The sequence below is a fragment of the Microplitis mediator genome, chromosome 3 (assembly GCF_029852145.1).
Source record: "Microplitis mediator isolate UGA2020A chromosome 3, iyMicMedi2.1, whole genome shotgun sequence".
Taxonomy (NCBI): domain Eukaryota; kingdom Metazoa; phylum Arthropoda; class Insecta; order Hymenoptera; family Braconidae; genus Microplitis; species Microplitis mediator.
In genome coordinates, this window is record NC_079971.1 from 7154112 (window position 1) to 7171345 (window position 17234).

At 29.9% G+C, this 17234-nt stretch overlaps 2 protein-coding genes across 3 annotated transcripts; one reads left to right on the plus strand and one right to left on the minus strand.

The window, feature by feature from the left end:
- Window positions 1–2705: 2705 nt before the first annotated feature.
- On the minus strand, window positions 2706–8675 carry LOC130664826 (homeobox protein engrailed-2a-like). Its single transcript, XM_057464939.1, has 4 exons — window positions 7950–8675; window positions 7740–7880; window positions 4262–4365; window positions 2706–3390 (listed from the first exon to the last, which is right to left on the minus strand). Exons 1-4 carry the CDS (start codon window positions 8326–8328, stop codon window positions 3046–3048), a joined length of 969 nt encoding a protein of 322 aa, XP_057320922.1. The 5' UTR covers window positions 8329–8675; the 3' UTR covers window positions 2706–3045.
- Window positions 8676–9419: 744 nt separating this feature from the next.
- LOC130665742 (uncharacterized) lies at window positions 9420–16652 on the plus strand. 2 transcript variants are annotated; one of them, XM_057466290.1, is made up of 6 exons: window positions 9420–9774; window positions 13176–13376; window positions 13750–13928; window positions 14614–14993; window positions 15486–15721; window positions 15817–16652. In XM_057466290.1, exons 2-6 carry the CDS (start codon window positions 13183–13185, stop codon window positions 15989–15991), a joined length of 1164 nt encoding a protein of 387 aa, XP_057322273.1. In that variant the 5' UTR covers window positions 9420–9774; window positions 13176–13182; the 3' UTR covers window positions 15992–16652. The 2 variants fall into 2 exon arrangements, with proteins under 2 accessions (XP_057322273.1, XP_057322272.1); XM_057466289.1 differs by lacking the exon at window positions 9420–9774 and adding an exon at window positions 12390–12955.
- Window positions 16653–17234: the final 582 nt, after the last annotated feature.

Consider the following 17234-nt stretch of genomic DNA (forward strand, 5'->3'; position numbering starts at 1 on the left):
AGGGGAGACCGGGGCAAGGAGGCCCCCCTAAGCCGGTTATTACTTTTTGTGGCTTTCAACCATCAGAATAGATTAATTAATAATTATAATTAAAAAAAAGTTCTATATTTCTTTTTTTGCCATTAGTTTTAAACCAAAAAACGTGCTTTTTAATTTTTTAGACTATTGATAATTTTACTTTATTTCAAAAATTTAGCAACTAAAACAAAAATTTTTAATTTTTTAATATTTTTAATGACCAAATTGGCCCCAGACAAAGAGAATCAGCCAGAAAATATGAAAAAATCGTTTTTTCAGAATTTTCGGCTGGTCCATTTTGCCCCAGGTGTTATTCGTAGGGCTAAAAATGTAGAAATATATGAATTTTTTTTTTTAATTTGATAAAAACATAAAAAAATCATTTTTTCAAAATTTTCGGCTGGTCCATTTTGCCTCAGATGTCATGCGTAGGGCTAAAAATGCGCCAATATATTGGATTTATAGTAAATAGGCGAAAAAAAAAAATTTTTTTTCATTATCAATATTTCAGCGGGGCCCGCTGTGCCCCCATATTTTTTCAAGTTTTGAAAATTTTAAGGGGCCCGCTTTGCCCCCAGGGGCCCGCTCTGCCCCCCCCCCCCCCCCTCCCCTATGCGATTTTTCGAAAAAACGAAAATTTAAAGCTTTGGAACACTAAGAAAGAAAAATCGCAGCGCTTTGAAATTCTCAGGGTTTTTTCAGGACACTTTGAGGTTGAAAAAAAACCGACGGTATCTTTTATTTATCCGTTGTATATCTAAAGTTATAACAAGATTTCTGAATATCCTTGAATATGCGAATTTTTTCCTGTTTTTTAATAAACATTATCGCTTCAAATAAAATTTTTCCATCAAAAACCACTAATTTTGCCTCATAGAAATGTTTAGCAGTTTTCAAAACCCTACTTCTATTCTCTGTACGACCAACATGTCCGGAGTTATTGATTATCAAAGCCAAAATGGACTTTTTTGCTTTGATCAATGATAACTCGGCGCCAAATCATCGTAGAGACTTTTTGAGGTCGGCAAATTAAAGGGCATAAAATTTCCTAAAATAGTCTTAAGGTCAGATTATGAACAAAAATTTATTGAAGTCCATAGACTTGTTCGAAGAGGAGAAAAAAATTGGAAAATTTTTTTTTCTTCCGTTTTCTTAGGATCACTCCGGAACCGTGCATGATACAAAATTTGAAGTCTAGATCTGAAAATTAGAAACTTGAGGCTACAATTTTCTTTTTTTATTTCTACTCTACGACAATTTTTCACCGAGTTACAGCATGTTGAAAATCACCCAGAAATTTATAATTTTTTTGATATCCCTTAATTTTTGTGACCAGTGTATTTCTAGTGTCAAAAATAGTCACATATGAATTTTGTAATAATTCATGTCAGAACGTGATAGAGTAATGTTCTGAATGTTAATGCGATATACGAGATGTAAGTATAATCATCTCCCCGCTATATAAGTTTCGAATTCTATATACGGTAATAAAAGCTGTGCTGAGAGAATTGTATACCTTGATTAAAAATACTCATTGAAAAGTATTGAAAATTATTTCAATTTTTTTCAATCCACACGGAGATTTTGAAAAATATTAAATGGAGTTGAAATTTCGATCATTTCAATACTTTCTAATTCTTATAATGGAATTCAAAAGTATTGAAAAGAATTCAATCTTTATTCATCATTTCAATACCTTCCAATATGGAACTATTTTAGTATTGAGTCGGATTCAGAAAAATCAAATCAACTTTTTGAAATTAGTGGTTCAGTTTGCACTTGACATTAGTGAATATTCACTTATTTTCACTTATTCATGTTTAGAGAGCAGGTTTAAGTAAAGAAGGTATTCTCTAAACATAAATAAGTGAAATAAATGAATATTCACTGATTCAGAGTGCCAATCAAACCACTTTTTGGAATTGGTGGTTCGATTTGCACTTGGAATTAGTGAATATTCACTTATTTTCACTAATTCATATTTAGAGACCCATACGAAAAAAATATATCGCCGGATATATCCGGGCCAATCTGCATATATGAGACATACATTTTTATATATGTCGTTTATATGCAGATTGGCCGGGATATATCCGGATATATATTTTTTTCGTATGGGGAGTATAAGAAACGAAAATTTACATATAAGTAACAAAATATGTATTGATGAAAACTTATACAATTCATCGGAAATTCGAGATTTATTAAATTTACTTAAATTATCCAAAATGGCGCAAACGAATATTTAGAAATTCAAAAATGAAAAATGAAATATTAAGCTCAAAGATTTCTCATGGAATTGGTAGAGAATGATGGTAAATTAATAATCAAATAGGTAAATACCAGTTATAATTTAGATTTAATTATTATTAATAAGTTTAAATACGAGAGAGGTTAAAGAGTATATTTATATTTTAATAAAATGCAACGTTTCAATAATGTATGTGTGATATTAATATTTTTCTTTAATATACTGTGAAACTTACAAAATTTTCGTTAATGTTTGTTTCGCTATTTTGAACAAAGCAAATTACCACTGGAAACTTTTTGAAAAACTTAATTGGTTATAGAGCATAAAAATGATCAGTTAATTTCTCTTATCAATTAGAAATAGGTGTGACAACAAATATAAATTAAAATATCATTAGATTTTAATATATTAATTTAATATGAAAAGCTTATACATCTTCAATAGTTACTAAATTGTACAGATATGAATTTTTCATTATAATTATCATAATCTAGATCAAATCAATGACAATAACTACATATATCATTATTTTATACAAACATTTATCAATGGAGCTTATTTTAAGAACGTAAAAACACAAATTAAAACAATATTCAATTACAGAATAAACAAATTTTGCTATAATTTATACAACTTTGCTGGCATCATCAGCATCATGTTAACATTAGTCAATACTCATGTTTATACGTTAATATCAAATAGTATTACCGATCTGGACTTCATACTGATCAGTTTTTTGATAAGATATTAACTTACATAAAATGCAGTTCAATGATTTAATTATTATTATCACTAGACAAAGACATATCTCTTAAATTAATCTGAACCATTTCTTCAGCAGATATAGGATGATTAGTAGAAATTGACGATGGCATTATATTGTCGGATGATGAAGGATTGAATATTAAAGGCGAAGCATAATAAGGTAACAAAGGGTATTGTGTAGGTGTTAGATAAGCAGGTGGAAATAGACCTTGCCTTTGGGCGATTTTCAGTCGAGATGTCAGTTGTTTTTTCCATTTTGTTCGTCTATTTTGGAACCATGTTTTTATCTGAACTTCAGTTAAACTTAAAGTTTTCGATAGTTCCATACGCTTGCTTACACTCAAATACTTATCAACCTAGAAAATAAAAAAACTCAATTTTTATTTATTCTCAAACTCGCGTAGCCGATTTCAGACCAATGCGATTTAACGACAAGGAATTTACAGTTTCTGATGCGGCATCTACACTGTAAAAAATCACCGGGGTAAGTCCAAACGGTATAGGTGTTAAAATTATCGGTGTTAAATTTACCCCCGAAAGCGGTGTGAAAATAACGCCGCCACCGGTGTAAATATTCTAGACCGGTGTTAAAATAACGCCGCCACCGGTGTAAATATTCTAAACCGGTGTTAAAATAATGCCGAGACCGGTGTAAATATTCTAGACCGATGTTAAAATAACGCCGCCGCCGGTGTAGATATTCTTTACCAGTGTTTAAATATTTTTACTTACTCGATCACTATACTTGTTAATAAATGATATTCTTTATTAATTTTCATAAAAAACTGACATTTTTTGTGTTTTATAATCTTTAAAGTTAATAATCCAAGCGGACGCAATTTACCCTGCCTTTACACCGGTTATCCCGCTTTTACACCGATGTTACTCCGTTTTTACACCGGTTACCCCGCCTTTACACCGATTTTACTCCGCTTTTACACCGGTTACCCCGCCTTTACACCGATTTTACTCCGCTTTTACACCGGTTACCCCGATTTAACACCGGTATTTTTAACACCGGTGTAATTTTATTTTAACACCGGGCGGAGTTAAAATGAGTCCATTTTTAACACCACTCTTTTTACAGTGTAGGATAAAACACGATTTCAGACTTGGGATGATGTCAGCCGTCGCTTTCAGCTCCGGTAGCCAACTTCATCCTCGTCGGAAATCGCCATGTTATAGATACAAAAATGTCCATACAATAAATTATCATTAAAAAATTACCTTAAATTCAGCTTCAAGTCGTTCTAGTTGTTTAGCACTATAAGCTTGCCTTGGTTTTCGGTCTATTCCAGGTTTTCTTGACCTTCTTCCATTTGATTTTGGTGCTAAAATTACAAGACATATTGTACTATTTAAAAAAAAATCCGAAAAACGATTGATCCTATTGATCAACCCCAATACTTCCCACTGTTTTTGAGCTCAGAAAACTCGAAAACGTTAGAATTGGTAAACTTTTGAGCTCTTCGAGCTCGAAAATTCTCTTCCACGTGTAAGTTTTAACGAGTTCGAAAATTGTGTTTCACTTTAGTCTACGAAAATTCAAAAAATCAAGTTCTTCAGTGCCAGTAGCTATTCAAATTAGTTCACGGAACTTCTTTTCCATACTGATCCGTCGTAGTTTAAATTGCTATCATTTCAGAGACTTCCTGTCATTTAAACAGTTAGTTGTCAAAAAATTATTATTAATATGTATACACATTTTTTTAATAATTACTTCGCTCATATTTATAAATAATTTATGAAAAAAAATACATATTTGACGATTATCATTTAAGTGTGAAAATATATTATTTCCGTATTAGTTACTTATAATATATAGTAGTAAACATCGTGATAAAAGTTGTCATATAAAGGAATTGATAATATACTTTAAAATACATGATAGGGGAGGGTGGGGCAGAGCGGCCCCCATGGGGCAGAGCGGCCCCCCTGAAATTTTGACCAAAAAAAAAATTTTTTTTTTTTCGACTAATTACTATAAATCCGATATGTTTGCGCATTTTTACCCCTACGCATGACATTTGGGGCAAAATGGACAAGCCCAAAATTTTGAAAAAGTGATTTTTTCGTATTTTTATCGTCAAATTAAAAAAAAATTATTATAATTCCACATTTCTAGCCCTACGCATAACACCTGGGGCAAAATGGACCAGCCGAAACTTCCGAAAAAATTATTTTTTCATATTTTTCGGCCGTTTCTTTGTGTAAGAGGCAAATTTGGTCACTAAAAATTTATAAAAATTAAATTTTTTTTTTAGTTGATAAATTTTTGAAATAAAGTCAAATTATAGAATTGATTTTTTTTTTTATTAAATAACAATTAGTAATTAAGGTAATCGAGAGTGAATGATTTTTTACGCTTTAAAAAATTTTTTTTGAGTAATATAAAACCAAAAATAGTTGTCAAGAGAAAGAAATCCATTCTTAATGATGAAAACAATTTAAAAAAAAAAAAAACGAAAAAAAAAATTTTTTTTATCACTTTTTGAAGGGGGCCGCTCTGCCCCACAAAAAAAAAAAAAAATTTTTCAGAATTTTGGCAAAATGTCCATAAATTTGTTTGAAATAGGACAAAAGTAAAGTGATCATATGGTTGAAAGCCACAAAAAATAATAATTGGCTTAGGGGGGCCGCTCTGCCCCACCCTCCCCTATATACTTATATGAAATGTACATAAGTTGATATTTAAAGATATTTTCAATGTAATAAAAAAATAACCAATCTTGAATTCAATATTTATTTAGGATTTTTAACGTCTCTTTTAACGACATTATATTATTAACATAAAAATGGCCACTCATAGTACATGAATCGCTGTCTCTGTATAGTTTACTCCGATAATTAACTGGCAAGTGTTCAAACAATCAGTAAACAATAAAATGTCGCGTATTTAGTCAAGACCTTAAGCGTTTTTATACAACGGATTTTAAGTGGACGTCCGGTAAAAAATTTATATTTTTCATAACAACAAAAAAACTGTTGATTTAACACAGAACTCGTCGATAAAATCATCGGTTGATACTTTTACGAGAAATATATATATATATTATTAGAGTATGTAAAAAGGAGTATTGATGTGTAAGATTAATCTATGACTTAGTCATACAATTTCTCAAAAGTGATATATTCTATGAGTATTTCCATGAAAGACGAGAGCTAAAAGATTTACGAGTGTGCAAAAACATTTAGCACTTCTATGGAAGATGGTTAGAGCAATGACGTTGATAAATGGGATTTTAATACGATGTAGGATATTTTAGGAAGGAGTGAATACGTCAGTGGTCAATATTATTAAAAAAAGAGTCGAGATAACAGTTAGTGCTATAAATTTTAAAAAATAAATAAATAAACGGGTTGGCTTTAAAGGCGCGCTTTTGATCTTTTCACTGTCGCTTGAAGCTCAAAAAACTAAATTACATTTTGGAAAAAATTAGTCAAAGAAGAAAAGGCTTTGAAATTCGCGATGACGAGGTACCAATCCATAAATTTAGCAAACAAGTTATTATTAAATTGTAAATAATAAGAAAATTATGAAACTATTTAATAAATTTTTAAGAGTAATAAAGCCTGAAAATCTGGTAATTCACATAAAGTTTTCCAATAAACACGCCACAGAAAGATAGAAAAGTAATTCTCCACAGACATTGATGCTACCTTTGCGTGCGTGCTGACCATTAACAACTAAATATGTTGCTTGTAATATCCAATTTCCTTTTGATTTTACCCGTAACTCCTATTTCTATTGTTCGTAAAACATAAAACTAGTCAGCAGTAACTTACATTTACTATATAAATATATTTCAAATTTTCCAAAGCCTCTAACCATGAAAGAAATTGAATGTAATAGTTTTTTGACTCTCAAGCAGAGAAAATTCAAAATTTTCAGAAAATAAGAATGTCATTTCTCCGAAAACGAATTCGTGAAAATCATTACTTGGTAGTGAATATTCACTTGTTGCTAGTGAAAATTATACCACTTTCCTTGTTTTTTCTCTAAAAATGAATTAGTGGAAATTCATTGCGAATTAGTAATGCACTGAGGACCAGCTATATAAGTATCCCACTGGTTGAATTAGTAGAAATTTATTTTGAAAAAAGGTTCACTTATAACTTTCAATTTATGACTCTAAGTAGATTCTAACATCATATTTAATACTTATGTTTTTGCGCAAATAATATATAATAAATTGCATTCATTTGATTTCAATAATTACGAGCTATAATGATGTTATTCACTATTTCTTATGGCAAAATCTAATCGACTGATTAAACTGTTCAATACAGCAAACATTTTTTTTCTACTTCCGATAGATTTACTTTCAAAAAAATTCGTGATCTTTTAATTACTACATTTATTATGACGTCCTTCTAATTCGTATCTGTAAATCTATTGAACCAAATTCAGAACATTTTTCAAAATAAAAGATTTTCAAAATTAAAGCATTACAATAACCACTGGTTTAAAAATTTTGACAGCCAATAACCAAATAGTGCTATATGTCATAATCTTTTCTATCACTGATATTATACAAAATAGAATGAAAAAATAAAAATTATTATAAAAAATTCAACGAATTCTAATCCACGTATTTTATTTAAAAACCGCTCAGTTTCAAACTTCAATCACATTTAATTAAGTAACTATAACTAATATTTAATCGTGTAAACTATACATATATCGTTCGCTAAAAATGATTACCTTGGAGCCCAAATAATTGATTAGTTTTTGTTTGGCTAAACCAGCTGCTATAAATAAGAGATGCTGATGCTAATGAGGCTGCAGAATATCCAGGGTCTCCGATTCCTTCGAACGTTATTCCATTTGGATAATTTCCACCACCTATTAAATATCGTTATTCAATAGTACTTCTTAAAAAGATGAAAACAAAATAAAAAATAGATCACTTACTGTGATCATAAAATAAAGTCGTAGAGTTCGTAGGTATGCTCAAAGGTCGTACTAAATTACCTTGATCCTTAAACTCTTGATCACTTTTAAGGATTTTTGCATCACAATTTTCATTAATTTCTACTTCAGACTCACGTTTTCGATCATCTTTTTTACCCAATATACTGTCAATAGAAAAAACACTTGATGTGCAAGAAGAGATTAATCGCGAATTAGTTCTTTGGTCATTAATGACACTATTATCACTTGAATCACAGTAACCCGGATGCTCTGAAGATTGATTCGACATTTCAGGATCTTCTTTCATATTTTTATCTATTTTATAAGGTATATCATGTGAACTATAAACCACTTCACGAGGGCATTTATCACAATTCATATTTCAATTCATTCATTAAACTATTAAATCAATAATTTTAAATAATCTAGATCAAATTATGCACAATAAGTGACTATCAAAGTCATACACAAAAGCAAAATCACTAAATACTGTGATTTTCATCAAATAGATGCTAATCTCGTTTGTGGTCTCGTCACCAGCTAATCTATTACTAATTCCCCAATGCCTAACTGAAAATCTTGTACCAAACCTCTGACAGGTAACACGTGTTCGTGGTACAGCTTACAAACTACCCTATATTGTTCTTTTCCCACTTCTACTTCATCACAAAAGAGGCTGGTCGAATCTTCGCCCTCGAAATCCCAGCAAACGCACACCCGCATCCCCACTTATACCTGACCATTTTTCTCATACTTATACCCTAGTATCATCATTTTTTTATTCCTCTCTCAAATGTTTACAGTTTACACTGTTATTCGGTAGAGTATTAGAGATAGTTATTTACTCAATAATATAATAATAGAGCATTCGCATTTTTTTTTTTTATTATTAACATGATCTACATACAGTAACTATTTGGTTGTGTGTTTAAAGAATTTATTGTTTTTAAATTAGATGAAATTTAACACTAACAATTATGAAAATGTCTACACTAGAAAAAATAATCGCTAGCTGCTAGCGATTTTTTTCTTTAGCAGCTAGCGATTTTTTCTTTAGCAGCTAGCGATTATTTTTTTCAGTATGTAGGCTGAAGTGAACAATTTACTAATAAGTATAGAAATTTCTTATTAATATTTCCAATTATGTTCATTAAATTATGTATGCATTTTGTGCAGCTACTTTTCAAACAAAAAACAATATTTTATACTAACTAAATACAGAGGCATAGATAATATACATATATATGATTTCGTAGGAAATTTTATAAATCATAAGATAATTTAGCTTCTTTTGGAAGAATAATCAAAAATACAACAGTTTTGTAATAAAGGATGAACTTATTTGTAGTTGAATTTGTTACTGTTATTATTTTAGTAATCCTGTCTGGTAGTGTATCCTATAAAAAATAAATTTCCGCATGAAAAGTAAATATAAAATTTTAAACAATAATGGATGAGGCAAAAAAATAATAATAATTGAAGCATATAAAAAAACTAAATAAATAAATAAAAGAAATACTTACCTAATTTTGTTAAAGTGTACGATTGGTTAATACCTGCGCATGCCTGTTAAAATGTAAACGCCCACAAGCATAACTGGTCGTTGGCATGTACAAAAGATCGCAAAAAAAATATGCACTTTTGTATAGATGAGCTAATGGCTTTAAACAGAATATAATTCTAAAGCATTTGCGCTAAGAGATTTTTCCTTGGAGAATTCTACGGCTCCAATATTAAAACCCATAGTCAGAGACAAATTTTTGAAAATTAAATTTTTTGTTGCAAAAATGAAAAATATTCAGCATCCAGAATTTGTTCCTTAAAAGTAAGTAAAATAATATACTTTCTAATAAATAAACATGTAAGTGCTGACAGGTTAATTATCAAAAAAATTTAAGTCCTAGAAAGAAAAATTCATATGAATAAAAATTTTGTTTTGATCAATCGAATTCATTCGACTTTTTCTTATTTCATGACGAATAAACAAAATAATCGTTTGTTTAAGAAGAAAAGTTTTGAGATATTTTTGAAAAATGTAAAAATGAGATTCGATTTCAAATTTCAATGCATGAAAAATCTATAAATATATTTATCTATATATAGATCACAATAACCCTACGAAAAAAACATATATTCGGGAATATATGCCAGCAATATATACATACGACAATACTGAGGATATAAGTCACACATATACTATTCTGCTAGGGTATATATTTTATAAATTAATTTAATCGTTAATTAGCTGGAAAATTTACCTTTTAATTCCGTAACTTATTTCCAGTCTTATTAATTTGTTTTTGTTTTACTCATCTAAATCAATAGAAATAACTTAATACTATGAATCAGACATTTTTATTCCAACCAAAATAATTTTTTACACAATAGGTAAATATTTATCATATTTACACTCATCGAAATCGTGACATTCCAATTGAGTATATAAGTGATTAATCAAGCATCAAAGAAATCGAGGGTGAGCTTATTATATATCTCACCTCATAATATTTTTCCCATTTTTCCCCCGAAAATAATGTCTAACATAAAAAATAAATCAATAAAAAAATAGATTTACAGTTTCAATGGACCCTAAATACGTCCATTAAATACCTTGTGCTTTGAACAATTTATTTAGTTTCATTTTAAGTGAATTTATGGAAAAATATATCAAGTAAAAAACCTCAATGTGGAAAGTGGGCGATTAATGTTATAAGCTTTCAAGTGGAAAGCTATGAAACAGCACGAACATGCCGTGAAGGAATATAGCCCACTCTCCCGAGATATTAGACAGGTGAGCACGTTCCCAAGGTAACAAAAGGTCCTATCATCTACTCTGTTTGGCATCCCCTACAACGCTTATACTATTACGATTTGCTACTATCTAAAACAGTTATAAGAGCTATCTAAGTGGTTTTTAATAAACTTATATTTAATCATTGGTGTCGGATTTCAAAATGTAAATTTATCAGTCTTAGAACCTAAAAACAGATATGAGGGGATTATGTAAAATTTGTTTGCACGTGGGCTATCCTTTACTATCTACTTATATTACTTGAGATTCATTACGACCAATATTTGAGAACAAGTTTTTTTTTTTATTTATTTTAAAAATCAATTTTTTTTATTTGATATAGCAACATTATAAGTAATTAAATTACGTTACGAAAGTGGAATAGTGTGATTTCAATTGAAAAAAAAACACACGTGACGTTTTCGTAATATTTATTAATTAAATAAATATAATTAATTTAATAATAATTTATTATAAATAAATTCTGAATCGGTAATAGGAATAATTAAATCGTGAAAAATAATATAATTCGAATAATTGGTGACCGGGGTCTGCGGGGGGGGGGGGGGGGTGTATAATGACACCCCAATGAGACCCAACCTGGACTTTAATGATAATAAAAATAACTAAAAATATTTTAATTAAAACTGATCAATTTTCAGATTGTAGCACAAATATATAGATATATAAATACGACTTTTTGAATTACGATACAATAATCAAATTTATATACACGCACTGCCTTTTTGCGGCGGCAGTACAATGTTTTAAATAAATAGGGTAAAAGTACCATTTGTGGCCACTGCTCCATTTTTGGACATTTAATATTTTATTTTAATTAATTAATGAGTGTAAAATAAAATTTCCATTTTAATAGTCGGATAAAAGTATCTTAGAACACATTTTTAAAAATAAATTATATCATTGTGTATTTTACAAATTATTTTACATAAATTTTTCAAGTGTCCAACACTGGCCCTAAAGTGGGCAAAAACGGTACCTCTACCCTATGTGCAGCTGTGTTACGGTGCTCTCTTAAAATAAATTAGTGAAAAGTGCTGCAGTGAAAATTGACTGCAAATCAGTCCTAAGTATATCACTGATTGAATCAACGACATTCTTGGGACTATTTATGCAGTGAATATTCACTCATTGGAGTACTCTCTTAAAATGAATCAGTGAAAAATGCTGCAAATCTGTGAATATTCACTGATTTGCAGCACTTTTCCTCGATTCATTTTAAGATACTGGTGGTGCGATGTTGCGACGGACAAATAAGTTTTTCGAGCTTCAGTAATTTTTATCTCAGCAACTGTTCGTCATCAAAGTTCATTTTTTTCGTTATTAAATCTTAAACACAATAATGATACTAAATTGTCTCGATAACTTCTCAATAGTTTCCGAGATATTTCATTTTACTCTTTATAAATATGAATAAGTAAAATAAGTGAATATTCACTAATTCTGAGTGCCAACCGAACCACTTTTTGAAATTAGTGGTTCGGTCTGATGCACTTGGAATTAGTGAATATTCACTTATTTTTACTAATTCATGTTTAGAGAGTACATCTATTTTTTGTATAAAAAAAAAAATTATACGTCTACCGGATTTCGATCGACTTTTTGTTTCGTATTTTCAATAAAAAAATTTCAAAATCGGTTCATACTGACGGAAATTATGATCTTGCACCGTTTTTTTGTGCACATCGACTGGACTAAAACTAGAATTTAAAATGATTTAGTTTTAGCAAGAATTTATGAGATACTTTTTTACACGACTGTAGACAGTGTTTATATACAAACTCTAGTTAAAAAAGACTTAAATGTCAGCATTTATGCACCAGCGCAGTTACAGTTAACATGATTATCCAGCGTACAAAGCAATTATTATAAGCACGAGCGTGTCACCAAGGTTTTTGGAGCAAGTCATTTTTAACCGTACTCTTAATAAAGAAGGATGCTCAAAAAACACTAAAATTCTTTGTAAAATGTTTCTATTGATATTTATAGTGATTATTGATAGTTTGGTCGCAGAAGAGTGTTATTACGACGGTGACGATTTTTGTGTCAATCAAGAAGATATACTTTCAGTAGATCTGCTACCTGGAACTTTTCTACTATCAAGTTTATACAAAAATGAAAGTGGTAAAAGCCAAAAAGAAATAAAAATCAACGGAACATATGAAGCAGCATTAAAAGAGATGAATTATCATAGGTGATTAATTATTACTTTTATAACGTCGAATTTATATATATTTTTTATTATATCGTCTTGTAAAAAAATTAAGTCATTAAAGATCGAGAAAGAAAAATAATAAAATACTGCTTCGAATATCGTGTGACATCCACTCACGGATTTCTCTAGTAGTTTTGATTTTGAGATTATTTTTTAATTTAAAAAATAACCACTTTAAAAATTTTTGGAAATGTTGTAGAAAAAGGATGAATGAGTATTTATGTCACGGATTTATGGCTGAAGGAATATTTCAAGACATGAGATCGATACGGGTTAAACGACGTCAAGATTCAGTATCTTCAAACTCTATGCCAGACTTTTTAGGAGATGATAACATCACAGTGCATGACAAGCTATTATCTGACGAGGGTAGTAGTAAATATAAAGAATGGCTTCAGAGGTAATATTTTTTTACTCAAAAAACTATACACTGTAAAAAATTAGCGGAGTAAATGCGGAGCGCATAGCTGTTTATTTATTTAATCCCTTCACTCTTAAAAAGAGTTTATTTTAATATTAAAACTCTGAATCGGAGTGGAATAAAATCCGGATTACTCCGAAATTACTCCACTGAAAAAACAAACTCGATATTTACTCCGTATGCAGAGTAGTTTTTTTTTTAAATTCCGGAACTCTAAGGGAGAGAATTCGAATTTAAATAAAATCTGTAATCACTCAGAATTCACTCTCAATTTTTTACAGTGTATTGCACAATATAACTTGTGTTTAACATTAATTTATAACTTTAAATGTATTTCAAATAAAAATCATAGAACAACGACCCTGAATGACGTTTATCAACACTACGCTCCAAAACAGAAAATTACTAAAAAATTCGGGCAAAATTATATCCATGGGATTGAAGAGTTTGATGGTGAAGTAACAGGCTATGCTATGCCTGCGCCAATATTTCCAGATAAGATCAGTTCACAATACGATTCTTCTGATTATGGTACTTCTCGAAAATAAATTTTCTCAATCAGAAAAAAAAGAATATACACTTATCCAAAAAATTAAAGGAACAAAAAAATTTTATCAATTTTTTAGTGATTTTTCGAAGGCTGTATTTTCGTGAAAAATGATCGTATCGAAAAAACAAAAAAAAGCAAATTGAAACTTGAAATCTCTAGTTTGAAGATCTTCCAGCAAAATAATTTTTTGAGCCACGGTTTTTGCGGAATCATAAGAAAAACGTCGAGACAAAATTTTTCCAAATTTTTAGTTTTGTTTTTTAGGTCTACGGGGCCGGGAAAATTTTTTTCGAAAAAACCAATTCATGACTCGTTTAGGAAATTTAATCAGCTAAAATTTGCTGAACGAGTCATGAATTGGTTTTTTCGAAAAAAATTTTCCCGGCCCCGTAGACCTAAAAAACAAAACTAAAAATTTGGAAAAATTTTATCTTGACCTTTTTCTTATGATTCCGCAAAACCCGTGGCTCAAAAAATTATTTTGCTGGAAGATCTTCAAACTAGAGATTTCGAGCTTCAATTTGCTTTTTTTGTTTTTTCGATACGATCATTTTTCACGAAAATACAGCCTTCCAAAAATCACTAAAAAATTTATAAAATTTTTTTGTTCCTTTCATTTTTTGGATAAGTGTATTTAATATTAAATCGTATAAATTTTATGATTAGATGACATATCATCTTCTCCAACTGGACATACGTACAATCATCACGGTCCTCCTCAACACCATGGTCCTCCACAGCATCATGGCCCCCCACAACATCATAGTCCTCCACAACATTATGGTCCCCCACAACATTATGGTCCCCCACAAAGTTATGGTCCTCCACAACATCAATCCTCTCATGATGATGTGGTTCCAGTAATTCATGAAGAGCATCATTATCACTCACCCAGTCATTACGATGAAGAGGAATATTGGCACAAACCATCTTACCATAAATCAAAAGGAGAATTATCAATAAAAGACTTTTTTGAAATAGCATTGACTGCTTTAGCATTTCTGGCCTTCGGATTATTCATTATTCAACTTCTCATGGCAATTGCGGTACTTTATTTTAATAATTAAGACATTTAATAACCGTAATTGATAATTCAAAAAGATTAAGGAGATAAGAATAGTTTTTCGCGGGATATTTAAAAAAGTTCAGCTGAGGATTTTATCGGTTTCAAATTTAAAAATAAAAAATATAAGAAAATAGTTGGGCTTGCGAGCTTGATCTGATAATTTCTACTGACATTGAACTAAAAAAAAACTTTTTTTTCGTGTTAAAACAATAACATATAAAAATATATGAGAACTAATAACTTTTTTGAGTTATCGTCCAAATTAACTCTCGAAAGAATCAAACAATTTAAATTTTGGTATTCGCTGAGAATGATTTCCAAAAATCAAATTGAAATCAATAACTTCCCTTTTCTATTGAATTTCAAAATTTCGTAGCGGGAAGTAAAAAATATTTCAAATAATTGTCAAGAGCAGTCTCACAATGTGTGTATCCTTATGTCCTAATTAGATTAATTGGAATATTTTGCTTAGAATTCCGGAACCACAACAGTTTCGACTGACGATTCGCCGAGATTTAAACGCAACGCGTCACCGTATAGTAGCAATGCAGAATTAAACGAACTCTCTCATCGAGTGCTTCAATCTATAGAAGCAATTATGGTAGCAAATAATGATTCAGGTCGTTGCCTTCGATGGACTTTATGCAGAGACAATAAACATTCGATACAAACTTCAAGTGCCCAACGATTGTGGTTACCAATCTGGAGGTAAAGTTTAATTATTTATAATAATTTTACTCTCTCCATAGTTGATTATTTTTTAATTTTTGAATCTTAATAATGAAATCATAATTACCTTGTAGTTTAGGAACGAGCTGGTTATCAGGGCAAATGTTGAAACAAAAAACATGGCTGGCTATGTTCGATTCTATTAAAGCATCAGTTCTTGGATTAGGCGGTGCTGATTGTTCGATGCTTTATCCAGGATGTGATTTACTCAGTGAGAGAACTAAACGACGTCGTCGAAGAAGAAAATAAACTTTTTTCAATTTTCTTATTATTTTTTTTTTTACTAATAATGTACTAGGGAGAATGATAAAACTTGACTAGTAGGGGAGAAGGGGGCAAAGTGAGCCTCTTAAAATTTTCAAAACTTCAAAAAATATGGGGGCAAAGTGGGCCCCTCAAAATTTTCTATCCGCCAAGAAAATTCGAACGGATAATAAGCTTATCGAAATTTCTTATATAATGAGGGCTAAAATAGACCACCAAAAATGTTCATTAAATATAATTTGTTAAGAAAGTTAAAGATAATAAAATTACATTTTAAAGTTATATCGCAGCAGACTATTAAAATGATTTTTTTAATTATTATAATACAATTGTTTTGCAGTTATTTGCAAGTATAACACGTGTAAAGAATAAAAAATATCAAATCCGAAATTTTTTGGAGGGCCCACTTTGCCCCTAATTTTAGGTTTTTCAATTTTACTGGACGCAGCATAATGCAGTAAAAATAAGTATCAAGGGTCTAAAAAAGAAGTAAGCGCGTAAAAAAACTTAATGATATCATAATTATTTTCCTTAAGGAGCCCACTTTGCCCCCCTCTCCCCTAAATGATATATATAACATATATTATGGCTGACACTTTCAGAAATTTAAACAATTTTGTGTACTTTATAAGATTTATAAATACGCTGAAATTGTTGTGTGAAATTTTATCAAATGCTTCAAAATTCAATGAAATTAAATAGTTTCAGAAGTTTTATAGAATGACCTATTTCCGGGTCAGTGAAGTTTTGTAGAATTTTCCAAAAATTTATAAAACTTCATAAAATTACATAAATTATATAATTTGGTTTGTAAAAAAAGTTCTTCTGGAAGTTACATATCCTCGTTCTCTGTAGAACACAGCCTAACTTTAGATTTTTGCGAAAATTACTTTCTTCTGCATTTCCTGTTTTCAAATTTTTGAAAAATATTTTTTCCCGGCACTGTTCCCAGTGGTAAAAAAGATTGAAAATTTTTCTAGTTGTCGATAAGACAGAAATCTTTTTTTTCTAACATATTGATTGAGAAATTCCAAAAAGTTGTGTTTTTATTTAAACTTAATGAAAATTTAAAAATTTTTAATTCAAAACATTCTTATAGAATTTTAATTTATATTTTTAATACAAAATTCGTACTCGAAGTGATATCGGGAATTCCCAAACTTTTTTTCAAATTTTCGTGATTTCTTTGACATTTCCTTTAACCTAAAAAATAATTCGCTTCTAATTA

Bases quoted from the DNA above. Each gene is read 5' to 3' on its own strand.
- LOC130665742 (XM_057466289.1), top strand. From the start codon at position 12,729: ATGTTTCTATTGATATTTATAGTGATTATTGATAGTTTGGTCGCAGAA. The intron at 13,377-13,749 runs GTAATATTTTTT...TAAAAATCATAG, and splicing joins TATAAAGAATGGCTTCAGAG to AACAACGACCCTGAATGACG. The intron at 15,722-15,816 runs GTAAAGTTTAAT...ATTACCTTGTAG, and splicing joins TTGTGGTTACCAATCTGGAG to TTTAGGAACGAGCTGGTTAT.
- LOC130664826 (XM_057464939.1), bottom strand. From the start codon at position 8,328: ATGAATTGTGATAAATGCCCTCGTGAAGTGGTTTATAGTTCACATGAT. The intron at 4,366-7,739 runs GTAATCATTTTT...TTGTAATTTTAG, and splicing joins TCAATTATTTGGGCTCCAAG to CACCAAAATCAAATGGAAGA. The intron at 3,391-4,261 runs GTAATTTTTTAA...TTTATTTTCTAG, and splicing joins GACTTGAAGCTGAATTTAAG to GTTGATAAGTATTTGAGTGT.